We start from the raw sequence: 15,239 nt of genomic DNA, 5'->3' as shown, positions 1-15,239 counted from the left end.
TGACAGCAGCAGTGCATGAAGTAAAGCTGCACTTGTTTTGACAGAAACCAGGACACAATAAATAATTTTGTTTGCTTTGGAGCTTTAGGTTAATCTTCCCCAAACACAGGATCTTGATGGACGTTTTTTTTTTTTAGCTAATCCAGAAAGCTCAGACAAATAAAAACTACTAAAATCAGACTTGGCAAACCCAGTTGTTCGACCCAAACGGCTTTTCTACCACCTTTTCTCAGTGCTTTAATGAAAATCAGTGTCATATTTTCTGTCTTTTAAAGAGAACTCTGATGAGGGTTGGTTTAGTCGAGCAAATGTCGTTTTTAGAAAACATTTGGTTACAGTAACTTACCACATCTGGAGTCGGCAGCTGATGATTTTCAAACGATCTGTGTTTTAGAGACCAAGACGGGCCTGATCAACTGAACTCTCTGGTTGGCTTATGGTGAATTTATGCCAACTCCTGTTGGCCTGACAAATCACAATCTCATTGTGCACGGTCGAAACCGCACTAGTCAAATAGATTTCCACAAACATCTGTGCTGCTTAAACGGCCTCAGAAGAAATTGAATTTACATTATTTGGTTTATGTTGGATGTCTCTGTCGTGCTGTAATGGGAGGGTCTCAACCTCCTGTCTCTAAAATGTAGCAGGACATCGACTGGATATTGATGCTGCAGCAGAAACATGCTGCAGCATCACAGTTGCTGCAGCATGTTTCTCCAGTTCTTTCAACCAACTGGAGGTAAAATTTCCACCAACTTTCAACACCAGTGAATGAATACAGAAAATATCTGAGTCTGTTGATCCGATTTTAAAGATTCTTATGTGCTCCCAAATCAATACAATCTGCAATACAAAATGTTAATCAGCTGACGGCTCGTCAGCTATACCACAGGTTATGGTGGAGTAGAAAACTATAGATGTAGCTCAACACTGAAGAAAATGTTGAGCAAAATTATTGGAAATACAGAAACTATACAGAACTTTTGCTGAACACATCTGCATGGGCCAGATTACAATGTAAACGTTATTGTTTTAAATGCATCAGACACATGTTTCTTTGGAAACACAATTAATTTTGGTATAGAATAACAATTTTTTGTTTCTTGATTGTAAAAATTTAATAACTGAACTGACAAAGTGGCAGAATAAAGACACTAAAAATAAGGAATTGTGATAAAATAAATGCACAACTGAATCAAAGTACAATAAATTTTACCTATTGCTTTACCAAGCAGGCAAGTGAAACTAGTAGATTATATATTTTTAAATAAGTGAGGGTTTAATTCTGCCCTACTTATTGCTCTCTTTCTCTATCTACTGTCTCATGTTGGCATGGAATTATGTTTGGTTGGTCCGTCTTCACCTGGAGTCTTGTTAAAGCTTCATTAAATAAAAAGGTCCTTGATTTTAAAATTTTTGAAAAATTCAGGCTTTCAGCTCCTCTTCAGCTCCTACTTGTTGAATAATGGCAGGATTTCTTTGTAAAAGAAGAATTGTGCATCTGAAGCATAAAGGCCAACTTTGTTCATGTTGAGGCCAGAACTTTCTCATGAATGTTATCTGTGTGAGAGCGTAATCCATTCACTGCAGTCATAATTCTGCTCTGAGTGGCGCTACAACTGACTCATTCATCAGATTGTGTGTATTCTAGGAAAAAACTTAATACTTTGTGGGCCAAATTGGATGAGCTCGTGCTCTGGCATCTGCCTGGGGACCAGTTTAGTAGCCCTGCTTCATGCTCACATAACTAAAAGATCTAATTAAAATCAAAATCTTTATCTGCGTGACAGCTGCAGTATATAACTTTTACGGAAATTAGTAAAAATTGTCACCATGTCCTGACAGTAAAATATGAGATTGATTATCTGAAAGAATCAATCTCCCTCTACTCCCAGAACTACAAAAACAACCAATCAGAGCCAGGAGGAAGATCTTTGTGCTATCAGTAAACCATGTGTATGCGCTGCTCAATGATGGATAAGCAACATTACTGTTGCAGGAAAACTGTTTCATTGGAGGATTTGCTAAAATCAGAGCATTCCTGGCAGGCTCTGTTGTGCAGCATAGCAGCATGTGAGCAGCATGTGATTGACGGAGTTAAGATCCTTATGTATCGTATTGTATGCTGTCACAAAATAGTGATATAGCTTTAACAGATATGTAAAAATAAATAAATAAATAAAAGTTAAATACTGCAGCTTTAACATGCCTGTTTTCGTTTGCTTTTTAAATAGATTATTCCAGTGAATAATGTCCAGTTGGAGCTGGTATACCCTGATAAATCATCGCTCAGTGATATGTTTATCTACTGTATGTGTGTTGCTTCAAACAAAAAAAAAGAAACAAAACTGTATTCCCTTTTATTTTACTTTGGCCTGTGCTTTTCCTGTATTTTCCTCCCAGCTGAATAGTCTTACATCTGCAGCTTTCCCTCATCTCTCCCTCTTATCACACTTGTTCTGTTTCACAGTCGGGCTGCGTCAAAGTTGCCGTGTCCAAATATACACAGAAACCCACAGAAACCCACAGAAAACTCAGCCTGAGAAGTTACACGCGCTCATCAACATGCAGTGCTTCACACGCACACGCCTGCACACACACATCAGAGCTTGTTTTGGTGGACCCTAAGGAGGGTAGCCAGTGTTCAGAGCTCGTCTGTCACGCCCCCGCTCCTGTGCTTCGCTCACTGTGCAGCCTTAGTTTGACACGGCACAGCATGACAAGGCACACTACGGCTCGGCACTGCATGCAAGATGCCAACTTAACACAATAACGTTGAGATAACATCAGACCCCTGCCTGGAGCTACTCGCTCACCGCTGTAACAGCTGGTCTGTATACAGTCAGACGGAGACGAGCACTGCGGGCCAACATGCTGAGCTGTGACATATGGATGGGTGTTACAGGACTATTTTCACCAAGAGCTGACAAGTCTCCCATTGCAGTGACAGCACCGCTACTGACAGATGTGTTTTATTTTTGGCTAATTACAAATTGTTTACACCACACTCTGACTTTAGATCTCTTTCAACACAAAAAGCAGAGTCTTTAACATCTTGGCACAAAGCAGATGCTGCGGGTGATTAAAAAAACTGGATGGCTGGTTAACTTTTTGATGCAATTTAAAGTCTATCCACTGCAAACAGTTCACAGAGCTAACCTCTGTGTTGCAATTTAACAACACACCAGAGGTGAAATGTTGTGACCTCACTGGCCAGTGATTAAGGCTGAACAGACACTTCACAGTGACGACTGTAACACTCTGGTGGCTGCTGCAGCACCATGAAAAGTTGAGAGAGAACTGACATTATTATTATTAATAATAATAATAATAATAATAATGGAGGAACTGGGTTCCTGTCTAAGAAAGAAATTCAAATAATTATTGAGCCACCTCCTGCTATGGTGGCTCAAGAGGTTAAAGAGGTTCTCTGTTGTTGTCCTTGTGCAGGACATTTTAGCCACTTTGCCTTCTGGTCAGAGAGCTACTGGTAATGCTACGATGTTGCTTTACATCAGCCTGTGAATGACTGAATGTAGTGTGAAGCACTTTCCAGAGGTCTGCCAGTGAAACCTTCATTTGATCCAATTGTGTTGGAACTGAGGAATGAATGAAAACATGCAGGATTGCTCTCCAGAACCAACAACCCAGCCGCTTACTGTGGCTACGTTCAAACAGGAGGAAGATGCAACTCAAATCTGATTATAGATAAATTATAAGAATGATTAAAAAAAATGTTCAGAAGTTTGTGAATGTATTCAGAAATTGTCTTTCTGAAGGTGATCTGTGGTAATGTTTCCATGTTTAGAACAAGATTTTTGTGTCAACCAGTGCAGCTGTCGTCTATTCTCATAGTATGTTTTCAGTTTTCCTTGTATCCAAAATATTAATATTACCTTTCTTACAGCTGCTTCAGTCATTTGAAACAGTTAAAAGAACATCCTTCAATCAGTTGTTTCCAATATTGATAAAACAAATGCTATGAAAACAAGTCATTTAGAACATTTCTAATAAGTTGCTAGTGCTCTTGCTGCAGGAGTGGCCTTTTTAAAAAAGAAAAAAATTATTTAAACTAAACAAATGGCCTGAAACACAATTTTCCAAGGACACTATTTCCAGCCTCTTTTATCCCTCAATTTCCTTTCATCTCTACTCTGCTGAGGACACAAAACATAGAAATACTGCAGCAGTTCCTCATTATGCTGAGTGAGAAAAACATTATGAATCAAATTGGATTTTGCAATTTTTTCAGCACTATGTTCAATTGTGATTGCTATTTATGCACAGTCTGAGCACAAGCCAATCACATCACAGGACGATTTGCATTAATTAAAAGACTCTGTGAAACTTAACAAATTTTAATCACTAAATAACAAAAAAAAATCTACTTAAATGGATGGGTAAATATTGGACCTATATGTAGGATGATGTTTGATGCAAAAAACTGCTTAGACCAAGTCTGTATTGACTTTAGAGGATGCAGGAAATTCAACTTCCAACTTGAAGTATAATTGGCTCTGCTGTAAAATTGTTTTTGCTGCTTCATTGCCCTTCTGGAAATGAACACAGTCACGGCCTTTAGATGTGGCAGGGATCAGAAATAGATGCTCATTTCTAAGTGTTATGTAGATTTATGATAATTTAATTAATAATGGCTAATTGACCAAAAACTCAGATCAGCTGAGTTTTTAATAACACATTAAATCAAGTAATTACCGAAGGCAGGAACCCTGAAATTCATTTAAGACCGTTGCATACAAAAAGCAATGTGGTTCAACTTGAGCAGGAGTCTTTAGATGACACAGATTCCTAACAAATGCACACATCATCCAGGTCCAATTCCCACTAAGCAGGGGCTCTGGTGAACATGCCCGCTGGACTTGAAACAAAGGTTGAGCTCCTGTAAGCAGTCAGATTTCAGCGGATTCACAGAAGCAGACCAGCTGCCTGAGTCTCCCTTTGTCTGTGTTTGCAGTGGACGGAGCCATCCACCGGGTCGCGGGTCCGCTGCTCAAGAACGAGTGCGCTTCGCTCCACGGCTGCGAGACGGGGGAGGCCAAGATCACCTGTGGCTACGGCCTCCCGGCAAAGTGTGAGTGTAAAGTGTCATGCGTGTTTGTGTAGCTCTCAGCAGGTTGGGTGAGGCGGCTCGGTGTGGTGCTGCTGGACCACATCCAGGTGTGAATGTGTGGGGTAGGGTGACAATGATGTAAGGTGGCTGCAGCAGGAGGGAATCTGCACTGTTCAGTTGCCTGTAAAGACACAAGAAGAGCAGAGAATATTTTCAGAAAGCAAAGTTTAGAGTTTATTTAAAGTCAAAATTAGGCTTGAGATTCATATTCTTTAAAATGTCACAATATCATTACAATTTACACAAAACTTAATAGAATATGATCAAATTTGTTTTATTGCAATAAGAGTTATTCCATATTTTAGCTTTCACAGATATAAAAATGTTTATTTATTGCAATTATTTATAATTTATAACTATCATTTAAAAACATCTTTTAAGATCCTGTTGCTGGGAAATTGTAGCAAGCTAATGTTATCTGTTTAGTTAGCTGGGCTATCTGCTCCGGTAGAAGCTTATTGATGACTGTAGCTGTATAACTGTAGTAAAACTATAACTTTGCTCAACACTTTAATAAACTGGGCAATCTTAACAAATCTTTTTCTGGGCCAAATATGTGAATTGAGACCCAATTAGGACAAACTTTAGTCTTATTATTCTGAAAAGAATCAGAACATTATAAACCAGAGTTTTTAATATGAACTGGAAGCTGGGCTCAAACCTCTAAATTGCACCAGGTTTCTGTTGTCACGGCACGTAATTAAAAAGACAGAAATTATACAGAACTGCTGCTGAATTCATCTGCAAGGACCAGAATCCTTGTTTACAATGTAAAATATATTATTTTATATGAATCTGTTTTGAAACACAATTTATTTTGGTATACAGTAATATTTTATTTGTCCCGTAATCATAAAAAATGTCAGACAGAGAATGAAGCTGCAGGTTTCTCTCTCATCGCTTAGCAGATAAGTAGCAAAACTAACAGCACTGATCTTATCTTTATTTTAGTTAGCAAGTTTAAACAGAAACATGATTTTATTAAAGAAGTTATACTTTAAGGAGGGCTGCAATTAAAAAAGCAACATTCAGGGTAACATGTCTGTCAAAATTTCACTTAATTAGTTAAAAATAAGCTTTGAGCCATTTGAGTGGAGACAGAAGGTGAGAATCAAACTGATGTAAGTAAGCCGGCAATTTCCTTTTTGACTAGAATAACTGGTTCACAGAATGAGGATCTTCATGTTGCTAAAAACTGCTTCATGAAAAGGATTAACGAGAACAGGTCCTGAACTGTGAACATGAATAATTCAGTTTCAATGAAGTAAACAGAACCTGGAACTGGTTCCTCATTGAGAAGAACTGGCACAAAACGAGTGTTGCTTCTTCAGTTTTCACACCATCTCTACCATTTTCTTATTATTTATTTATTCTTTATCGTCAGAAATGTTTCCAAACAGATTAAACTATCTCTGTTGTGGGGAAGAAGTGTAGCAGCCTTCTTTCAGTGAGCTGACCAGCAGTGCACAGCAGCTCCATACAGCTGATCGCTTTAAGCTGCTGTTCAAACTCACTCTAAAGGGTGGAGCTGGTAAGATAGAAAATATCCATCTATTTAAATTATTTAAAAGTAAAACAATTTAAAATGTTGGTGTTGCTTCCTTCTGGAAGCGTCTCGTCTTGTTCTAGATACGTTTCAAAGTGTTTTTCTTTACAGTCGAAGTGAATCAGGCTGTAATACATTTACAACAATAATTCTCTCTTTCCATTTGTATCTCAGTAAATGGCATCTCTCCAAAGTGGGTGGAAAATGATAGAAGTGAAGCATCTACATGATAGTAAATATTTTACTGGGTGTTTTAGTGAAAGCAGGAACATCTCTTTCAATTTTCCTTATGTGACTGCAAACAAAGTTTTAGACTTGAAAAACTGCCAAATGTAATATTTATCTCTTAAATTATCTGCTGATTGAAAATGCTGTCGTCCCCATAGGGTCTTGTGTTGGTCACTGATTATTCAAGAATTAATATTATAAGCGTTTATTTTGCCAATTTTCCAAACTTATCCAAATCCAATTTTTTTAGAAGGTTCTGACATTTGTAATTACAGGATCTTTGAAATCTCTTTTTCAAATAAAATAATTGAGTCTCCGTTTCAGAACATGTTACACAAACATGCAAAGGATATGAAGGAATTCACTGTTAAATAAAAGTATTTTCAAGTGTAAAAATCCACAATCCGATCACTGGTCCAACTTGACATCTTGTTTCCTTGCAAATCGTAAAACTACAGTATATAAAATGTTAAAATATCATCAATGAAACAATTTTAAGGTAAGGTAACGTTATTTATAAACCAAAGGAAAGAGCAAAAAGGTTTTGGTTCTCCATGTTTAGATTAGTGAACTAAATGTGAAGTTAAAAGAAAAGGGAGTCATGTTTGCCCTAATGAAACTTTTATTTTCAATACAACCATTGTAATCCACATTGTGATTCAAGTGAACCCTACAGTGTTTGCTGCTACAGTGTTTGCTGCTAACATCCATCCAGCGACATTAGCTGGTTTATCTATATTTCATCAGAGTGGAGACATCTTGACACAACTATCTCAGTAAAATGGCTGAACTGCTGATCAAATGAACAACTAAATTCACTACAATAAGACCAATAAGGGAACACTTAAAAACTGCTGTGTTTTACAGACTCTCTCTCTGAGTTGCTGTAAATATTTGATGTGGAGGACATAAAACAGAAGTAGCCTAAGAGAGTAGCCATGTTCGTAGATCATGTTCAGTTAAATTGTGCCTCTCAGAGGTTTTGGCTGAATGGGAAAAGAGAAATGGTCCACTGTAATAAGAAATGTATTCATTTAGCCCATTAAATCCTTATTTTACCACTTTCATTCCTCAGAAAATTACTGATTGTTCTGCTATTATGCGCCTACAAAACTTGTTTCGTTAAGCCTCATAATCAAGTCTTAACTAACTTGTGTTTGCTTTAGGTAGATCCATCCATTAATTGCAGAGAGGAGAGGCGCTCCATTCTGTTTCCACATTGCGATCAAATCATGCATTTAGAAAGCTCTTGCTGATCCCAATCTGGATGACAAAACAGGATGTAAAAATTATGTAAATATAACTTTCGATGCAGCTTTATGTTTTGTTTCCTTAAATTGCAAACAATTATAAGTACTCTTTAATTTCTTGAATGCTGTGGAAAGCTTTCTATTAAATATCAGGGAGGTAAAAATAACTTTCAGCTTGCCAATTTGTGTTAAAATGCCAATAAAGTAGATTTTGTTTTATAATTGAGAGGAATATAGTTCATCTTTTGAACTAGTTCTTTTTAACTTGTTTAGCTCTGACTCAGAGTTGAACCAGAGGACAGAATGACCTCCATCAGGAGCAGAAATAAGGTTCAGTCAAATTTTCATATGCGTAATTTAGACTTTTATAGGAGAAATCAGCGAGAACTGATCCCATATCAGCTTAAAGAAGAGCGCCCCATTTCTCATTTGCTGTTTAAATTGAATTGTAGGACAGGAAGAGGGAGAGGGACAGTGTTGGTTCCCTCTAGAAGTGTAATTCAGCTTTATTGTAATATTTTAACCCTACTCCTTATTGTGTCACAGTAAGTGGTAGTTTTAACACGGGAAAACAGCATCAAGCTTTCACTCCTCATAAAAAAACCCCAAACAATAAATAGTGATAAGGATATCAGCCATTTAGACTCTGAATACCAGGATTATTTTTCCTAATTAGACACTGAAAGCAGAAGTGCACTGATTCTCATCTCAGACTTCAAAGTTTGTTTCACAGCTTCAGGGCAGTGCTGCTTAGTATGTAGAGAAAATTCAATAAAACCATTTGTGGCTTCAGAGAGCTGCACAAGATCTGATAAAATCGCCCCGAGTAATGACATCACTTGAGTCAGCATTAGATGCAGCAGACGAGAAAAAACCTCAGCTGTGGGATTGTGAAGAATGATGGTGCTAATAGGTATTGCAATAATGCGGGAGCCATGTTTGTACAGTGTTATGGCCACCCAGGTATGCGTGTAGGTATGAGTGCAGCGGAGATGAAAGCAACAAGGAAGCTTCTGGTCCCATGGAGAGTTTATATTCACAGTAGCAGAGAGGAGACAAAAAGAGCGAGAGAATCGCTGATAAAGGCGAGCTTAAGGCAGAAAGGAGAACATGAGAAGAAGTGAGAGATAAGGGGGGAGTGGTGCAGAGGAGAAACGAAGCAGCAGCAGCAGCATTATGGGGGAGAGCAGGGATGAGAGGGAAGCTGAATGCAGGGGGGAATTATGGGGAGATGGGTTCTTACACTTCCTGTTCCTCTTTGTTGGTTAGCTTGTGTAACTTTGAGAGACTTAGCTGTAGTTTCTGTGTCTGTGAAATGATACTGCCGCTGATCACTGTGCGCCTTTGTCTGGCTCCAGTCTGCTGCTTTCGCGTACAGGCAGGACGGCGGCGTATCAGTGGAGACGGCGAGAGCAGCCTGTCAGGTCCTATCACTCTGGTACCTGTAACTCTGTCAGCATGAGATCGGGATGACTGACAGCTTTCTGACTCACCGACTGACTGTGTGTGGGTGTCTGCACGAGCCTCTCTGCAGCGCACTCGTGTGTGCACGACCATTACCCAGCATGTGGCGTGAAGGCTGGCTCTCCCTCCTAGCAGACAAAATATTAAGTCCTGAGAATAATTCAACATCCGTCTGCTTCAGTGCTTAAACACTCACAACAGGGCTTGATTACCTCTCTGCAGGTGGGGGGAGAGAGGCAAGACAGCAGCAGCAACAGAAGGAAGGATGACAAAGCTAGCAGGAAAACTAAAGCGTGAGAGAGGCAGAGCCCTGGAAAAGGGCGAGAAATGAAATAAAACTCGACAGGAGAGGGGTGGATTGGCTGAGACGGGTCCAATCTCATGGACCGGCACTTTGATCTTGATTTGTACAGGCTTGCCACCAGATGTTGGATTTCAAGAGCATCTGACTCACAAGTTGCCAGATATCCAGGGGACGAGCTGTCAGCCCTCCACACAGACCGTCCATGATGATGCTGCCGCCACTTAGCCAGCAGCATCCCTTTATCGTAACCTAGCAACACCCAAAGTTCACATGCAGGGTCGGGATGTTTACAAATGACAGCTCAAACATTTCAGCTGCACCCATTTGTGTTTTAAACAACCAAAACAGCTGCATGTCGATATGTATAATCAGGAAGTCGAAAGGGAATCACACAGAGGGATGTATGTCAGCTTTCATGTCAGATTAGTTTGATGTTTGTAGTTTAAATCGAATGAAAATGCAGTTTATTTATATAGCACCAATTCACAACACATGTAATCAACAAAAAAACATTTCAATTCAGTCTTACATACATTCCAATTGATCCGAGTTACCCAACAGCATAGTAAGCTCAGTTTATAATTCAAATTACTTTAACAAGTTTAGATCTAAAGAAACTTTTTTCTGCAACAGCAAATTGCCTCGAGTCTTGACTTGCAGTATTAAAGTACATTTACTGTACAGGGAAATCTTGTTTTATTGACCTTAACTGTCAGTGTAACTTTCTGAGAAGAACAAAATGTTGGGTTTTGTTAGCTTTAAGCCATAATAATTAACATTTTACAGAAATATAATCAGCTTAAAATCTATCGCTTATTTTATAATAATCCTCTATACAAGTTTTCAATAAAATTGGTGAAATTAGTGAACTCCTCTCTGCTGCTCTGATTCATTGAGAAGCACCTGTAAGGGAGGTTAAGTTGTTATTTGGCGTGTTGCTCATCTTTCTGCCTGATGGTTGCCACAGATCGCTCACGCACACAGGAGAACTGCTCTGTGTGTTTGGCAGTTGTCAAACAAGGGAACATCGGCCAACTTGTTGTTAACCGAGCGCACCAGAGCTCACCTGTGTACCGATAAACCTCTAACCCTGCCAACTAGCTCCCAGCTGGCCGTGTTCCCCGGCTAAACGTCCTGAGATGCAACACTGCTAGGAAAATGTAGGAGGGCGGGTCAAGAGAGAATGGAGGAGGTCAGAACCATACATGTTGTTGCTTTCCAGTTAAAACACCCCTCTGTGCAGAGCCTCTTACTCTTATCCCTTTGGGTCTTTGACTTGCTTTTCTATTTTAAATATTTGCTGCAAAACTCACCTTATCTACACGAACAGGCATGAGGCAAAAATGTTAACTAAAGCTGCCATTCAGACTTTCACTATTTAGAACGTACAAAAAAATTCAACTTGTCCTTATTTTAATATCTCAAAACTTTGATAAAGGAGATTATAAGCTCATTATTTAGTATGTTTTGGTTATTTTCATTAAATTCCTGATGTACGCTTGAAAGGTATGTAATTCTGACTTTAATGATCCTCCGTTTCAAATCAAAGTCAGAGCAAATTAGAAAGACAAAAGAGTGGCAGCAAAGAGTTTTTTATCAATAAAATATGCAAACTGGCACCAAAACTACAAGAAGAATTTGAGTAGATGAACAGTTCAGAGACAAACACCCCGTCACATGCAGAGCTTGCATCTACCCAGCTGCACAGGTGCCATGGTCGCGCTTCATTGATAACCTGGCGACACTAAATGAGGATTGACTAAAAATAAAAATCAGTTGATTTCCTGTCATTGTTCCGCAGAGCTCAAGTTTGACTCCCGTCTGAAGCTGTCTTTCGTTCTGATCTGGATCTCTGTGGTCCTGGTTCTGTTCTCCATGTTATCATAACTAAAGAGGCGCCGGCTTCAGATCAGCTCAGGTTCTCCAAACCTCCGCCAGCCGGGCCACTTGGGGAGAGACACAGAAACTTTCACTTCCTCACTGTGATGCCACCTTCAAAGTCGTCAGCCGTTTTTAGCAGGCGCTTGTTTAAACTTCTCCAGCTGGTGCTGAGCAGCATTAACATTCATGAGGAGAAGTGAAGAATTTAAAACCGGCATTGGCTCGTTTAGCTCGGTCTTTAGGCTACAAATGCTGCAGGTAGAAATGTCTCTCTATGAACCTGTGAATTCCTCATCAGCTAATCTGTAGCCGTCTTTTCTGCTGTTTGGCGCTCAGCAGCTGGCACCGTAGGTTCTTCCAGAAAAAGACCAGATCATTCTGCTGCAGCTGAAGATTGATTCAAGAGTTAGGAATCAACCAGACTGATGAAGACACAGTCGTTAGCTGAAGGATATTGAGAGTTGTGAGTGGAGAGAGGAGCGGCTGTCAATAAAGTCTTTGAGTTCATCACTCAGCCGAACTCATTCGATGCTTTTCCAATGAAGGTAATCATGTGTGCGCGCTCTGTGGCTGCTTTCTTTACATTACCACAGAACAGAGAAACATTCAAGCTGTAATGATGAGGACAGCTAGCAGTTATGGGAGCTTGACGATCTCTTTGAAACTGTAAACAAGCACTCAGATTGGGTTTATTGCATTTTCATATCGTCTTTTGTGCTCCAGTGCCGCTCATTCTCAGGTGGGTTTCGTCTCAGTCCCGTCCATCTGCTTCTCCATCTCGCTCTGCCCGTAGGGTCCGGCTTTTAGCAGAGCCGAATTTCCAATAATCTCATTTATGTATTTTCCTGTTTCTGTTGTCAGAAAACATAACAAGTACGTAATGACACAAATGTGACCCATTAAGACTTTAACGTTAACCAAGTGTCACTCGAGAGCTCTTTCCCGCCTTCTGCTCTGCACTGCTTGGTTTTATGGGCACCGCAGCAGCCCGACAAAAATCACCGTTGGCATAGTTAAAAACAACAGCTGTGGTTTGATCTAGGCTTTATTTAAATGCAAAATGATCACTCAGGAAGTTAAACCCCAAGCAGTGTCTCTGTAAGGTCTTCCTTCCCTGCCCTGCTGTGGTAGCTGAACATGCAGCTCGTCTCAAAAGCAGTAGGTGCTTCTAAACTGAGCCGTTTTCTTTTTGCTTTCATGGTGCAGAGAGAAATGCCAGACCACATGTAGGAGCTAAAATGAAACTGCATTTCAATTCCTGTGTCATGTGGAGCCTGATTGAACGCCACACTTTGCTTTTTTGATCTGTTCCATTTAAACTAGTTTTTGTTGCGATGCACCGGAAAAATCAGCCGGAGATGAGAGTTGGACTTTAGAAACCCTGATTGGCGATCAGCCAGAAACTAAAGATCAAAACTTTTTTCCAACTCTAACTATTAACACTCTCCGGCGAGGAAGATAAACTCATCTGTTTCCAATATTAGTAAAATAAAAGAATGAAGAAACACAAAAGAAACATCTATAAAGGAAATAATATTTTTTCCTGAGGTTTGCCAGCTGCTCATATAAGCTGCCAACTATTGAAAAATCCAGAATATGCAGAAGACAGAACAACTGCCACGGCGGACCTTAATGTATCGTTGCTTTTCTTTGTGAAATATAGTCCGGTTCCTTCTCCCTAGTCGGCCATGTTTGTTTACTCTGAACTCATGAGATTTGATAGTGAGTGGTAATGGTTGGTGTAGAGTGTTGCATCTAAGGCCAAACCTGTTACAGATATAAATTTTTAGCATGGTATCGCTCAGGTTACTGCGTGAACCAGGCATTACATGATCTCCATTTGTTATTGTTATGATGCTAAAAGCTGGCTTATGCACCTGAGTGTCATTTAATTGTTCAAATTAAATGACAGCCATTTAATCATAGTTCCAAGAACATCCTGGAACTACGATCATGATCACATATTGAGAGTTAAACAGGAGACGATTCAGAAAAGGAAAAGGCACCAAACGGTGCTCAGTTTGTTCAAAAACAGAGACAATGCTTGATGCCGAGTTCACAAAGCGATTTGCTGAAGCTGAGAAAGTTTGAGCTTCTCGGGTCTGATTCTGACAGGAAACATGTTGATTCAAAGTGTGACTTGGTTTTAATGTTTCACCTTTAACACCGTGTCACCGCCTCACTCTGAGTGAGAATGTGAGAATAAGTTTTGCTTTTATGAAAGTGATGAGAATATCTCACAGGAATCTTCTCCCTGTTAAACGGAGGAAGTTGCGGCCCAGTAAAGATGTTGTGCTCAAATCAGAGCTGCAGGGCGTTTGTTTCATATTCATGTATTTATTTATGCCGTTTTATGTTTTATTCTCCTGTAATTTTAACCTAAAATATTCGTAGTTGTCTGCTTACATTGTTGCTGTTTTTCTGGCCTGTGATAAAATATTTACTGTAAAAAAAAAAAAAAAACTGCTGACAAGAGAGTAAACGTTTGATCACTTTTACTTTTACCCAAGAATATTTATTCATATTCAGATTTCTAAACATATCAGAAAATGTGCTCCGCTTAAGTGTATGAATATATTGATATTATAGAAAAAAAACATATTTATTGAAGTATTTTTCCTAGTTTTTATTTTTATTTTTAATGCTACAAGTTTCTCTTATAAACAAACAGGAGTTTGTGATTATTTAGTGGAAAACCATATTTGTCTGCAGTTTATTAGCAAAAACATTTATCTGTAATATTTGTGATACAATCAGACCATCGTAGTTTTTTATCCGGCCCTCTAGATTCTTCACTAAACACTAAGAGTTCTTAAATATTATGTCATCAACCAAATCAATGCAGATTTTATCTGTTTACTGATGATTATGTCAATCAGTCCCTCCAGATTCTTGAGAATTTTTGTGGAAATTTATGCAAAATCAATCAATCCCCACAATTTTATGCACAAATACAATTGGGAGGTTTTTGCAGATCTTTCTCAAAAATTGCCAAAAGGTTTTACTTGTACTAAGTAAAACCAGCCTTAACTGGTGTCAGATTATAGCCCATGACCTATACAGCGAGTAATAAAAAGTCACATTTACTGTCATAAATAAGTGCAAATATTTCCAGATTAAGACCATAAACACTTTCATTTTTACTGCAGAAAAATCACAAAAAGAATCATGAAATCTTGGAAAGGTGTTCAATAATATGAAATTTTCAGAATTTATTGATATTTTAACAATTTGTGAGTAGGATTTATCAACACATCCTGTCACAACCAGCCCTTTAAGAACATTCATGATCTTGATTTGGCCCAAAACAAATATGAGTTTGACATCCTCTATCCAGAAAATAGAAAATAAATATAAATAACCAAACCAATGAGGTTGTTTTTCTTTTAGTAAAACATATATACAGACATATCATGTATAATTCTTCTCAACTTT

At 38.8% G+C, this 15,239-nt stretch overlaps 1 protein-coding gene across 2 annotated transcripts in view; it reads left to right on the top strand.

Annotated features, from left to right (window-relative positions):
• Window positions 1-15,239, top strand: part of macrod1 (mono-ADP ribosylhydrolase 1) — a 168,760-nt gene that overhangs the window by 110,785 nt on the left and 42,736 nt on the right. For both annotated transcript variants that reach the window (XM_055034154.1, XM_055034155.1), the window contains exon 5: window positions 4,976-5,092. In XM_055034154.1, the coding sequence (XP_054890129.1) occupies window positions 4,976-5,092 (117 nt within the window). The remainder of the gene's footprint in view (window positions 1-4,975; window positions 5,093-15,239) is intronic.

The sequence above is a fragment of the Poeciliopsis prolifica genome, unplaced genomic scaffold (assembly GCF_027474105.1).
Source record: "Poeciliopsis prolifica strain line A6 unplaced genomic scaffold, Auburn_PproV2 SCAFFOLD009, whole genome shotgun sequence".
NCBI lineage: Eukaryota > Metazoa > Chordata > Actinopteri > Cyprinodontiformes > Poeciliidae > Poeciliopsis > Poeciliopsis prolifica.
This window is presented reverse-complemented; position numbering and strand designations above follow the sequence as displayed.